Below are 13657 nucleotides of genomic sequence, written 5' to 3'. Positions count from 1 at the left end.
GGGATTTGGGTGTTGCAGCTCGTACGGAGACCCGAGAAGAGGTCCAGAGCATTCCTCATGCAGGCTGGCGCGGCGGAGGCGGACAGAGTATCTACTCCGTCGCCCAAGAAGAGACAATGCCACGTAGAATTAAGGCAGTTCTGAAGGCAAAAGGGGTCCAACACCGTATTAGTATGGTGTTCCTAATAATTCTTTAGGTGAGTGTATATGTGCCTTTTATATTTGCACTAACCTTTTCAAGTTTCAGCAACGTTTAAAGTAAAGTACTGTACCCATTGTGTGTATTATTTTACAGATACTGCAATGCGATTGTATGCACTTTAATTGGATCTTTGCATTTAACCTTGTTAGACAGATAGGAGCTACAGTAAGGTGCTAACTATGGGCCTCTGAGGAAGTCTGGTTACATCACAAGGAGCTCTAACATCGTCAAGGGTAGACGAGAGGGACTAGCCCTCACGGAGATATTGGGAGAGCACTGCCTCCTTCTCCTAATTTAGTGTGTCCTAAGGCCTTGCATGCAGCGTTAAGGAACATTTTGTAGCTACCTGTTAGTCATCAAGGGGACCATGCGAAAAGCTATTTATAGACCTTGGTGCTTGGAAGGGAATACAGGATGAAGCCACCCTTCTATTTGAGGGCGTCTCATAGCATCGTGGAGGGATTACAGTACATGACACCCCCACTCTCCAAATACAATTATGGCCACGTCATGGAGTATTTGAGCATTTTGTGCAGTCTTTTTGGTTCACTGGTTATTACCGAGAGGGTAAACTGTGAATAGACACCCTACTCATAAGGGCAGCTACCTAGTGGTAGCTGTTGCTATGTTTATTTCCGTACTAACAAAAATTGTTTATATTCTCATGCAGCACTGTAATTTTTCCTTGGATACCCTAAGGCTACTTTCACACTAGCGGCAGTATGGATCTGACAGGCTGTTCGGATCCGTCCTGCCGCTATTTCGCCGTGCCGCCGGAATGCTTCTCCGTCCCCATTGACTACAATGGGGACGGGGGCGGAGCTCCAGCACAGCATGTCGGTGCACGGCAAGAGGCCGTAGCTTAACTGGAGCCGCGCCGTCTTCCTTCCACCCTGAATGAACCTCCAGCATTTAGGACCGTGTGGGAAAGATCTCTCCTCCAGGGAATATGCAGAGCATAGCAATCCCCAGCGTGATACAGCAATTCCCTCCAATAACGAGACGAGGCTCCGTTTGAAGGGTTAGCAAAACATGAGTTACAGGGGGCCGAAGGTGTCGTCCTTTTTCCCCAGCGGCAGTGTGTACCCCAGGGGGCCGAAGGTGTCGTCCTTCCCACCCAGCGGCAGTGTGTACCCCAGGGGGCCGGAGGTGTCGTCCTTCCCCCCCAGCGGCAGTGTGTACCCCAGGGGGCCGAAGGTGTCGTCCTTCCCCCCCAGCGGCAGTGTGTACCCCAGGGGGCCGAAGGTGTCGTCCTTCCCACCCAGCGGCAGTGTGAACCCCAGGGAGCTGAAGGTGCCCGCCTTCCCCCCCAGCGACAGTGTGTACCCCAGGGAGCTGGAGGTGCCCGCCTTCCCCCCCAGCGGCAGTGTGTACCCCAGGGGGCCGAAGGTGTCGTCCTTCCCCCCAAGCGGCAGTGTGAACCCCAGGGGGCCGAAGGTGTCGTCCTTCCCCCCCCAGCGGCAGTGTGAACCCCAGGGAGCTGAAGGTGTCGTCCTTCCCCCCCAGCGGCAGTGTGTACCCCAGGGGGCCGAAAGTGTCGTCCTTTCCCCCCAGCAGCAGTGTGTACCCCAGGGGGCCGAAGGTGTCGTCCTTCCCCCCCAGCGGCAGTGTGAACCCCAGGGAGCTGAAGGTGCCCGCCTTCCCCCCCAGCGGCAGTGTGTACCCCAGGGAGCTGAAGGTGCCCGCCTTCCCCCCCAGCGGCAGTGTGTACCCCAGGGGGCCGAAGGTGTCGTCCTTCCCCCCCAGCGGCAGTGTGAACCCCAGGGAGCTGAAGGTGTCGTCCTTCCCCCCAAGCGGCAGTGTGTACACCAGGGGGCCGAAGGTGTCGTCCTTCCCCCCCAGCGGCAGTGTGAACCCCAGGGAGTTCAGTTCATGTTTTTCTAACCTTTCAAAACGCAGCCTTGTCTCGTTATTGGAGGGAATTGCTGCATCACGCTGGGGATTGCTATGCTCTGCATATTCCCTGGAGGAGAGATCTTTCCCACACGGTCCTGAATGCTGGAGGTTCATTCAGGGTGGAAGGAAGACGGTGCGGCTCCAGTTAAGCTACGGCGGTTGTGGAGTCTGCGGTGCTTGTGGTGTCCAGTGCGGTGCTTGTGGTCCTCGGCGCAAGCTAGGAAGCGTCCATTAACGGAAGGGGATCCGTTACACAGTGTTATATTTCTTTTAAATGTCGCAATGGTTTTGCGGCTCCCAGTTTTTTTTTTCCTTCGGAAACGGGTCCAAGTGGCTCTTTATGTCTTAAAGGTTGCAGACCCCTGGTTTAGATCAAAGCATATTGATGTGTTAGAATGGCCCAGTCAAAATCTAGGCCTAAATCCCATTGAGAATCTGTGGCAAGACTTGAAAATTGCTGTTTACAGATGATCTCCATCCAATCTAACTGAGCTTGAGCAATTTTGCAAAGAAGAACGGGCAAAAATTTCAGCCTCTTGATGTGCAAAGCTGGTAGAGACATACCCCAAAAGACTTGCAGCTGTAATTGCAGTGAAAGGTAGTCCTACAAATTATTGACTCGGGGGTGGGGGGTCTGAATATAATTGCACTCACACTTTCCAGATTTTTATTCCACTTCACACATACTTGCTATCTTGTGTTGGTCCCCAATAAAATACATTTAAATTTGTCGGTGTAATGTGAGAATTGTGGAAAAGTTCAAAGGGTAACAATACTTTTTCAAGGCACTGTATATACCGGGTATCCCATCTATAAACTGCACAACATTTTATGAAAAGCATCAGCCATATGACATACATCCTCTATATAGTAAGAATATTCCATAAACTCCACATTATATGTATACCAAAAATGATCCAAATACTGAGCATTATATACATACCGGACCCCATCTAAGCAGGAGTTCTTGCACTGTGTAAATACTCCGAACACATACCCTAAGAAAAGCTCAAAGCACGGAAGATATGTTATATGTAATATATGGAAAAGACAAGGATTCCAGCTCTTCACAATAAAAAGATGCTTTATTCAACTTCCATAAAATCCGACATCAAAAGTAAGACACTTTGCTGTGACGCGTTTCGGGCTGTTACATCCTAGCCCAGTGATGGTGAACCTCTTAGAGACAGAGTGCCCAAACTGCAACCCAAAACCCACTTATTTATCGCAAAGTGCCAACACGGCAATTTAACCTGAACACCAATATCATATATCTTCCATGTACTTTATCATTTAGCTATAATAACCTGCCTACATTCAATGTGCTGCCTGTGCTGTTCATAGCATGTCCTGCACTGATGAATGGCAGGAAAAGTCTAAGACATATTGGTACACCATAGACTTTCTCCAGGGTGCGGGTGCCCACAGAGAGGGCTCTGAGTGCCGCCTCTGGCACCCGTGCCATAGGTTCGCCATCACTGTCCTAGCCCTTCATCAAGACAAACAAATAAACTAAAAACCTCCATTTTATACACAGGCAGAAAACCTGCCCACTTGATTGAATGATTGCCATCACCTGGAGCAAGCACCTGGTGGCCATAGAATACTAGACATAGGGAAAAACAATCCCAATCAAGTGCGACGGAGCCCAGAAGAAAATCAAATCATTTATATTGTAGGGTTAAATCATGCTTTCTATTCAGCCCTTTAGGTATACAAGTTCCAAGGTTAAACATCCAGTATGTCTCTCTACTAAAAAGTTTTTGTCTACGATCTACTCCTCTCACTGGAACAGTAAGGGTCCATTCACACGTCCGTAAGTGTTTTGCGGATCCGCAAAACACGGACACCTGCAATGTGCAATCCGCAATTTGCGGATCCGCACAACACAGACACTATAATAGAAAATGCCTTTTCTGGTCTGCAATTGCGGACAAGAATAGGACATGTTCTATTTTTTCCAGGAACGAAATTGCGGATCCTGAAAAAACGGATCCCGAAAAAACGGATGCGGATCCTGAAAAAACGGATGCGGATCCAGGAAATGTGGATTTGCATCCGTTCCTGCCCCATTGAAAGTGAATGGGTCCGCAAATTGCGGAACGAATGCGGACCCAAATTACGGACGTGTGAATGGACCCTAACTCTTTCGACACCTTGCACAAAAAACGCAGAGGTATCGCCCTTGTGGACTACCGCAAAGTGTGATGTGGCTGCTGAGACATTGCGCGTTGAAACATGTGGGATGTCACTAAGATGTTTTCGAATTCTAACTTTGAGCTGATTAATGGTACATCCAACATATTGCAACGCGCAAGTCCGACAAGTGATGACATATACAACATATTCTGTATTGCAATTAATATATTGTTGCAATTCATGTGTGCTGCCATTTGATGTGGATACAATATCTTTACTGACTGACACGTGCATGCAACAAATAAATTTTTTGCTTCCACATTTAAAATTTCCCTTGGTGGTCAGCCACACTGGTTCACACATTGCGTTCTCTGAAAAAAGGCTAGGGCTGACTTTTTGTCCAATGGTTGGAGCTTTTTTTGCAATGCACCTAATACCTGCCTCTGCAATGTCCCCCCAGCCTTCATCAAAACTCATCACTGGAAAATGTTTTCGCAAAATGTTGCAGACAAGGGGATACTTGGCACTGTAATTTGTGACGAAAGTTACAGGTTCACTCGAATCTTGAGTACGGGTTCGATCATTTTTATTCCTCTTCGTTTTTTTTCTTATGAACCCGCTTTGCACTCTTGGTTCGAGCGAATATAAGTGAATCTCTATCCACGGATGTTGCATGTTCCTTCGCCCCCAACGAATATTTTCCATCGAATATCCCCTGATCTGCAACCTTGCAGAGATGTCAGAGGCTTGCTTTAAAAATAAATTCAAAGTAGAGCAATTGCGCCGTGCCCTCAACATTTCCCCTTCGGGAATGTTCTTGGCCACATGTGGGGGATGGCAGGATGATACATGGAGCAGAGTGTTGCCCGCAGTAGTTTTGCGATGTGTGCAGGTATAAACCTTCTGGTTCCCTCGATCACCCCACAATGAAAGGTCCAAGAAAACTATTGAGAAAAAAATCGCTGACCATAGTGAGCTTAATCGGGGGAACACAGCTGTTCAAATACTCCACAAATGACATCAACTTCTTTTTCATCACCCTGCCATACCCATAACATGTCGTCAATGAAGCGCCCATACCATTTCATGAACATCGAAAATGGGTTACTGTCCGAAAACAAAGAACTATTTTCCCACCATGCCATAAACATTTGTCACCGAAGGCGAAAATTTTGCACCCATTGAAACTCCGGATATTTGTAAATAATATGAACCATTAAACATAAAAAAAAATATGTTTAAGCAGAAAATCGGTGCAAATACAGATATAATCACGGAGTTCCAAGGTGTAATTACTAAACATATCCAAAAACCATTTTAAAGCCACGATGGCTAAATGGTGGGGGAAGTTAGTGTACAGTGAATTAATATCAGCAGTAACCCATACAAATTCTTCTCGCCATACAAATTGATGGAAATTTTGGAGAACGCTACATGTGTCTTTGAGATTGCCCGGTATAGGAGGTACAAGGGGTTGCAGCAAGGAATCGACCCATTTCGAAAGTGGTTCCGAATATGATCTGATTCCTGCCACAATAGGTCTTAAGAGTTACTGTTCCAGTGAGAGGAGTAGATCGTAGACAAAAACTTTTTAGTACAGAGACATACTGGACGTTTAACCTTGGAACTTGTATACCTAAAGGGCTGAATAGAGAGCATGATTTAAAGGGAACCTGTCACCTGGATTTTGTGTATAGAGCTGAGGACATGGGTTGCTAGATGGCCGCTAGCACATCCGCAATATCCAGTCCCCATAGCTCTGTGTGCTTTTATTTAGTTAAAAAACCGATTTGATACATATGCAAATTAACCTGAGATGAGTCCTGTCCCTGACTCATCTCACTTACAGAACTCATCTCAGGTTAATTTGCATATGTATCATATTGGTTTTTTTACACAATAAAAGCACACAGAGCTATGGGGACTGGGTATTGCGGATGTGCTAGCGGCCATCTAGCAACCCATGTCCTCAGTTCTATGCACAAAATCCCGGTGACAGGTTCCCTTTAACCCTACAATATAAATGATTTGATTTTCTTCTGGGCTCCGTCGCACTTGATTGGGATTGTTTTTCCCTATGTCTAGTATTCTATGGCCACCAGGTGCTTGCTCCAGGTGATGGCAATCATTCAATCAAGTGGGCAGGTTTTCTGCCTGTGTATAAAATGGAGGTTTTTAGTTTATTTGTTTGTCTTGATGAAGGGCTAGGATGTAACAGCCCGAAACACGTCACAGCAAAGTGTCTTACTTTTGATGTCGGATTATATGGAAGTCGAATAAAGCATCTTTTTATTGTGAAGAGCTGGAATCCTTGTCTTTTCCATATTTTGCTCCAGACTTAGTCCGGGTCTGATTATCCGTGCTCCACAGGGAGGTGTCAGGTGAGAGCTGCAGTGATTTTTTTCTTACCTACTTTCATGTTATATGTAATATATGGCAGAATAAATGGGGATTGTGCACTTGCTGCAAAGCTTAGTCAGGCAGTTTATATGGGGGAAAAAAGTGTACACCATCAACAAATATGTGATGTGAGCGTCCTGCAGATGCTATAAACTTCCAATTTCAATAGCATTACATTAAAGGAAATGTATCTTCAGAAAGAGATCCATTCGTGTAAATCAAAATGTATGGCAAACTTTTCTTAATGATTTACTTTATTTTTTTATTTTATATCCAGGTCACTATATCTTGCAGTTTCCACACTGAGGCTGAAAAAAGGCTGACACTTCCTGTTCTGTAGAGAACACTTCTCAGCAGTCATCTCATTATCATGGCTGATCATAAAGCATGCTCACTGTACTCGTACAGAAGTTGACGAGTCATTAGCAGACTACTGTTTATTGCGTCCATGCTGTTCACACAGCAAATCAGCAGCTCAGGCAAGATGGCTGCCCCCATACTCATTTACATTACAACATAAAATATCTACAATCAGAAAATTAAAGCAGATTGAAAAAAAATAATATGTAGAGGTAACTGTTAAAATGAAGTAATGCACTGTAAGGGATACTTTCACCAATAGATTTTCTTTCTGTTTTGTGCTGTTGTGGAAAATAATTCAATGTGGTCCAGAAAAACAAATAGCCAACAAATGATATCGGGGTGCTCTTCTGTCTTCCCACTGATGCTTATGAATGCTATATAGTAGATGCTTGGTCAAACCTGGTGTGAAGTGTGTTTGATTCTGACAATAGAAATAAACATCAAGAGTGAGTTCAAGAGGGAGCACCAGCTATACAGAGTTGTGAGAGTAATGGTCAATGCTAACCTTATATACCTATGATTTATGTATACGTATGTAAATATATATATATATATATATATATATATATATATATATCTCAATATAGCTGAACCTAATTTTGATCTATTCAAATTCTGTATGAACTTTATCCCATTCTGAAGGACATCTGTAATCGTGCTGTAACATGAATATTTGTGAGGAAAAGGGAGTATTTCACCCAATTTGGAACACAATGAAGAAGTTTGAGAAATATGTAGTGTGAGCAGATATATAACAATGTTCTCAGGGATTCTAGGAAATGTTTTCTACATAATGGATCCAGATGGTTGGTATACGTGTCCAAATAGGATTCAGTTTTAGAGAACTGAACTTTTACCTAGATTATTGACCAAATGAACTTTTACCCAGTTTTAAAACTACAAGAAATTGCCAATATGTTATCACGTGCAATTATGTAATGCGCCAACACTTGATTTTTAAGTTTTGTAACTGCCTTAAAGGGTTTCTACCACCAGAAATACTGTTATGTAGCTGACTGACATTAGCGATGCGCTAATGTCAGCACTACATAACAGTATGTTTCTAACATTAGTCCCTGCAGCTGTTTTTGTTAAAAAAGCACTTTTATAGATATGCTAATGAGCTTCTAGGTGCTATGTGGGCGTCATTAGCACCTAGAGGGCTCCGTCCACTAACAATTTCAGCCGCCCATCGCGTCCCTCCAGCCCGCCCCGCTCCTGTTGATTGACGTGAAACTTCTCAGTATCTCGTACCAATTCCCGCGCCTGCGCCGCGCGCTTCTGTATTCGGCGCAGGCGCAGTGAGTGAATGCCGCACTCCTGGTGCTGGCTTCCTCATTGTAACGTAGTTGGTGCAGGCGCAGTGAGGAAGCCGGCGCTGGGAGAATACAGAAGCGCATGGCGCAGGCGCGGGAATTGGTACGAGATACTGAGAAGTTTCATGTCAATCAACAGGAGCGGGGCGGGCTGGAGGGACGCGATGGGCGGCTGGAATGGTTAGTGGACGGAGCCCTCTAGGTGCTAATGACGCCCACATAGCACCCAGATAGGCTCATTAGCATATCTATAAAAGTGCTTTTTTAACAAAAACGGCTGCAGGGACTAATGTTAGAAACATACTGTTATATAGTGCTGACATTAGCGAATCGCTAATGTCAGTCAGCTACATAACAGTATTTCTGGTGGTAGAAACCCTTTAAAACACCCAGTTACCCCCATTATCATAAAGGTATAATAATAAAGATTTTTGGGGTGGTCTCTCATATCTCCTTAGATACAGCAACGATTGTCTTTGTCATCGGCCGATCTAATTAATACTCTCTACCTGAATATTGAACTACTCTGACAGGGTCATACACATCTAAACCCAATTTATTCTGAAGGAAACCACAAAATAAGCGTTGTCGGGGAGGATCTGTGAACATTGAAGATTTAGAGGAATAGTCATAGCTCTGCACGAACACACATTACCTGTATCTCCAAAGTGACAATATGGTCCACTAGACAGGAGGCACTGTATGCTACTAATGTTGGGTCTGGCTGACAATCTAATGTGTATGGGGAGCCCCCAACTCTGCCCAATATAGGATGTCAGGGAGAGAAGAAATGGATGCTCAACTTTCAACGACCATTCCTTTTGTTCCTGCGGTATATAAGCCCACCACAGAAGTTTCCTGCAGCGTCATCTTCCTCTGATCCCATTGAAAACATATACCAGCTTGGCTGAATTGAACATATATGAGGTAGTCGGGAGAGATAGCTGTCGGCTGAACGAGCGCTTCCCCAACAGCTAATGAAGATGTACGCAGGAGCGTAGCTAACGGGGATGCAGAGGTCGCAGTCACTACCGAGCCCAGGAGCCTGAGGAGGCCTAAAGACCCCTGTGCCACATAAGAAGACACCAGTATTTTAGGAAGTGCATGCTGGTCAAGTTACACCTGTGGCTGGAGGGAAGTAGTTAGGTCAAGAATTTGGCTTGGGAGGGTGGTGATTCAATTTATGCCTCAGGCAGCATGAAGGCTATGTGCTTCCCTTCCCCTGGCCACAAAGCACTGAGGGAAGATGGGCCCAAGCTGAACTCTTGCACCAGGGCCCATGAGCACCAGTGCCTGGACACCTTTACTAGCAGCCATTTAACTACCTGCCTATGTAGAGTGGAGGGAATGAGGAAACATGGAGGAAGCTGAGGGTGTAACAGACAGCACTTTGTTCATGGATGCATAAACCCTGACAGGTGTAGACTGTATGGCTGTAGCCGGCACATTACAACACACACACTCAAATGGACTATGGTATGTATGTCTCAGTATATTTATATTATGTTAACAGTGTACTCAGCTCTTTACAAGATTATTACAAATATAAAGAAAATATAATACAGTAACAAACAATAGTGAGAAGGACGGCTACTAAATGATGAGGTGGAGGATGGCAGACCCTGCTCTGAGGAGCTTACATTCTTTGCACCGCACAGGATCTGTATAAATTCTCCTCCTGCTGTACACAGTGTGAGGTACAGAGGTGACATTCATTCTGTGAGTCCCCAGGACATGGATCAGCAGAAGCCATTAGTAATTCCCTCTGAGATAATTTAGTGTTTTCTAGCATTTACAGTCACAACCCTTGCATTTAGCTGTGGTGGAATCTTATGACTATGAGAAACTTGTGCAGGTGTTCCAATGGAAGTTTCTCATCATTTTCTTTTCTGCTCCACGTTCTCTTGTCTGCACGTAATAGAAATATAATGTTCAAGGAGTTCAGCCTGACCAATGGATGCTGAGGGTTATGCTATTCCTCAGGTGTCACAATATGAACTTTGTTAGACTTTGTCTCTTGAGGCTTCTTTAACACTAGATTCCTTGTAGTGTTTCAGTCACCAGGAGTCAAATCTCCACTGTATACTTAGGACTTCTGAGATAACTAATATTTCAAGCTGCATCTGACCAAGGCTGAACCCCAACTCCTGGCCTACCCCCCGCACCTTAAATATTTGGTGGATAAATTATTGACCTGTATCTTAGGCATCACATATGTGAAATATACAGACCTAGCAAATGTCAGGGACGGGGCTGGTAACACTTCTCCACTACTAGGTCAGAGGGATATTTGGACAGGTACCTGCCCTTGTGCTGTACACAGGTATATACATCAATTATATCTCCAGTGATGAATCGGTACACAGGAAAGAACCAAGGTCCATGCAAAAAACCAAACCATGAAGGAGGTGACAGCAGAGTGTTTGTGCTCAGCAAGTTTCTGGGCTATAAATCACCTGAACATATGAGGAAGCATGGCGCTGGGGGGGAGACTGCTTCAATAATGTGCCAGTGGTCTGTGCACGTGTCTCACCCACACAAACATCACCTGGCCTCCCTCCTAGTACACTTAAAGCCCTTACTTGCCAACTCTCTTGTCCATATACACCTGCTGCACTCTGAAAATGCATTCATTCTGCAAAATTCTTACCCTAGACACCAGTGGGTGCAGCATGGAAAGACAGTCTCATATGTGGTAGAGAACATCTTATGACCACTTCAATGCTGGTAGCCAAGTGGTGGTCACTCACACAGGAAGACAAAAGGTTTCTCTGTAACTAGCTAACACCCAAAGGGAAGCTGAAGAACATAGATTCCGGGGAGGGTTTTACTACTTATCAGAATGTGTGCATGCAGCAGTGCTGCAGAGCTGGGCTCTAAACACTAAAATTATAATCAAGGCCTCTGGATACGGCTTCAGGAGTTATGATGAGTTCATGGATTGGGTGCAGTTTGTGAGTTTGGACTTGGGAAGTCCACTTCTGAGAGTTGTGAAACACTGTCACACATAGCTGGAACACGGATCTTAAAGGGGGTTTTCCAAAAAAAAACATAACTGTCTACTTTCAGAAATAGCACCGTCCCTGAAAACAGGTTGTGTCTGGTATTGCAGCTAGACTCTATTAAAAGGTGAATATTACAGAACTGAAATACCACAGAAAACACGTGGACAGGTGTGGCGCTATTGTTGGAAGAAGGCAGCCGTGTTTTTCTTATCCAGGACAACCCCTTTAACCTTCTGAGGGAATGTCCCATGATACATCCATATCAATCATCTCTTAATCTGATTAGATCATTCAGTGGTCGTCATGCTGCTGATTGGCCAATGGATGAAAAGCTCTATATTACCTCACATGATGTGGGAATCTATCTACAAACTTCCTCTGCTGTCACAAGTCTTGTACGTGAGTGGACAGTGCTGGTGCAAATGGTTGCCTGCATGTGCTTATTCACTATGATATCAGTTGCTGTGTGGTCCTACATTTCATTTTGAGCTCATCAGATCTGGAGAACATGACCCACAGGACAGTGTGTCTGCGCTGCTTTGTAGCCTTACCTCTATGCAATTCCAGGCTGGAGATCCAACTGTGTCCATGCTAATTATGACCATCTCAAGCCTTTGCCTGTGACATCATGCATATATATTTCAGCCTGTTCCTACCCCTTGGTCATCAGCAAATAAAATAAAAATATAATCTCACTGACATCATAATCAGATTAAAGGACAACTAACAAATTAATGAACCACCGGCCTTCGAGAAGACCTTGCCACATCTGTCCTGCTCTTCACAACCTATGTTCCTGCTATTGTATTTGTCCATACAATCAAATCATATTTTCCATCTTTTTTAGCTGACATTCATATAGAAATATGTTGAGTACACTTTATGAGCAGCATCTGAGCACATGGCAACAGCACTCACGCTAACATTCAATACAATCCCCTTTTTCAACAAGGAAGACCTACAGGCGGCAGCTCCACTAATCCAGGACATACTAGAGAGAAATATACCAGAAGACATATCGATCTCCCCAGCAGTGGAAAGTTTAAGTATTGCTCAGCTAGTCCCCCAGCAAGTAAGTAGGGTTGAGCTATGCTCTGTAAGTGTCTTAGTTGCAGAAAGGGGATTGCATAACTGATCACCCAGCAGTTCCCTGGAGATAAAGTGGAGAGACACAGTCCATGGTTTGCTTGATCAGGGACAGAGAGATGTGTGATGTCCTTCTGAAATGAATAGAACAAAGTCACATGGTTTCATGAGCGCTGACTTGTGGCTAGTTGACCGGCTCAGCTCAGTCCTTGGATCTGCCCGTTCCCCCCTGGTTGTATCCTGCAAAAGTCCCTTCACCAAGAAGGTGCAGATTGTGGTGTTTTCTCTCAGTGGTTTTCTTGTTTAAACAATCACTTGCAGTTTTTTTTTTGTTGTGTTTTTTTTGCTTTTTTTTCTTTATATTTTGGGACATCAGATTTTGTAATTTCTTTTTATTACACTTGTTTTATTTTAGAATTGTTGTTTCCCTCTTGTGAGGACCTCAGACGATGGTTTGCATTTGTCAAAACTGGGCAGGTGGAAGTAGAAGAGACAGACAAAGCACGAAGAAGAGGAGAAACAGAGGAGTGCAGAGGAGACATCGAGAAGAGCCACTGTTCCCATCGTGAACTGCTCCGGGGCCTGAGGAAAGAGGCAGACCACAAGTATAAGCACCCAGAAAATTAGAATATAAAACAAGTGCCAGCGACAAGACAAAAACAACTCAACATCACTACAACGAGAACATAGTGGAAACAGGACACTGGATTTATCATAGGCCGAGGATCCCATCGATAACACGAAACGTACTGCCCTGACAGATATGGGAAACAATAAAATGAGGAAAAAAGAGAAATAAAAATGAAATCTCATAATGATCATGGGGATTATTGCAGTGATGAAGTGTTGGGAGTTTGGTCGCAAATAATGAAACCACATTTACAGCTGCAGTTTACGTCTACAAGTCTCCGATGTGTGAAACTTATTCAACCATTACTGGACGGCGCAGAATAAACTGCACATTCTCCATCTGACAAGATGTCACCATCATGAAGCATAATATGTTCATACACCAGAATAATGAAGTAATAAAAGGCGCCTGGCAGCACGCTGTAAGACAGACCAAGCTATCCACGTAGTGCAGACAACACCCTGAACATAGAAAGATATCATAGTAATATCATCGCCTGCAAGGATGCAGCTACCACCAGATAAATACTTCATCATGCTGTGGACTGGAAGGGTGAGATCCCCTCTGTGGTCACATTCACTGATGCAGCCACTCTTTGGTCTCAGTTGACAAGTGACAC

At 44.6% G+C, this 13657-nt stretch overlaps 1 protein-coding gene across 5 annotated transcripts in view; it reads right to left on the bottom strand.

Moving 5' to 3' along the window:
* Positions 1-12277: 12277 nt before the first annotated feature.
* Positions 12278-13657, bottom strand: part of LOC121001232 (protein CEPU-1-like) — a 785191-nt gene continuing 783811 nt past the window's right edge. For all 5 annotated transcript variants that reach the window (XM_040432206.1, XM_040432213.1, XM_040432231.1 and 2 more), the window contains one exon: positions 12278-12989. In XM_040432206.1, the coding sequence (XP_040288140.1) occupies positions 12871-12989 (119 nt within the window). In that variant the 3' untranslated portion in view covers positions 12278-12870. The remainder of the gene's footprint in view (positions 12990-13657) is intronic.

This window comes from Bufo bufo, chromosome 1 (genome assembly GCF_905171765.1).
Source record: "Bufo bufo chromosome 1, aBufBuf1.1, whole genome shotgun sequence".
Taxonomy (NCBI): domain Eukaryota; kingdom Metazoa; phylum Chordata; class Amphibia; order Anura; family Bufonidae; genus Bufo; species Bufo bufo.
Note: the sequence above shows the minus strand (reverse complement) of the source record. Positions and strands in the feature narration are given on the sequence as shown.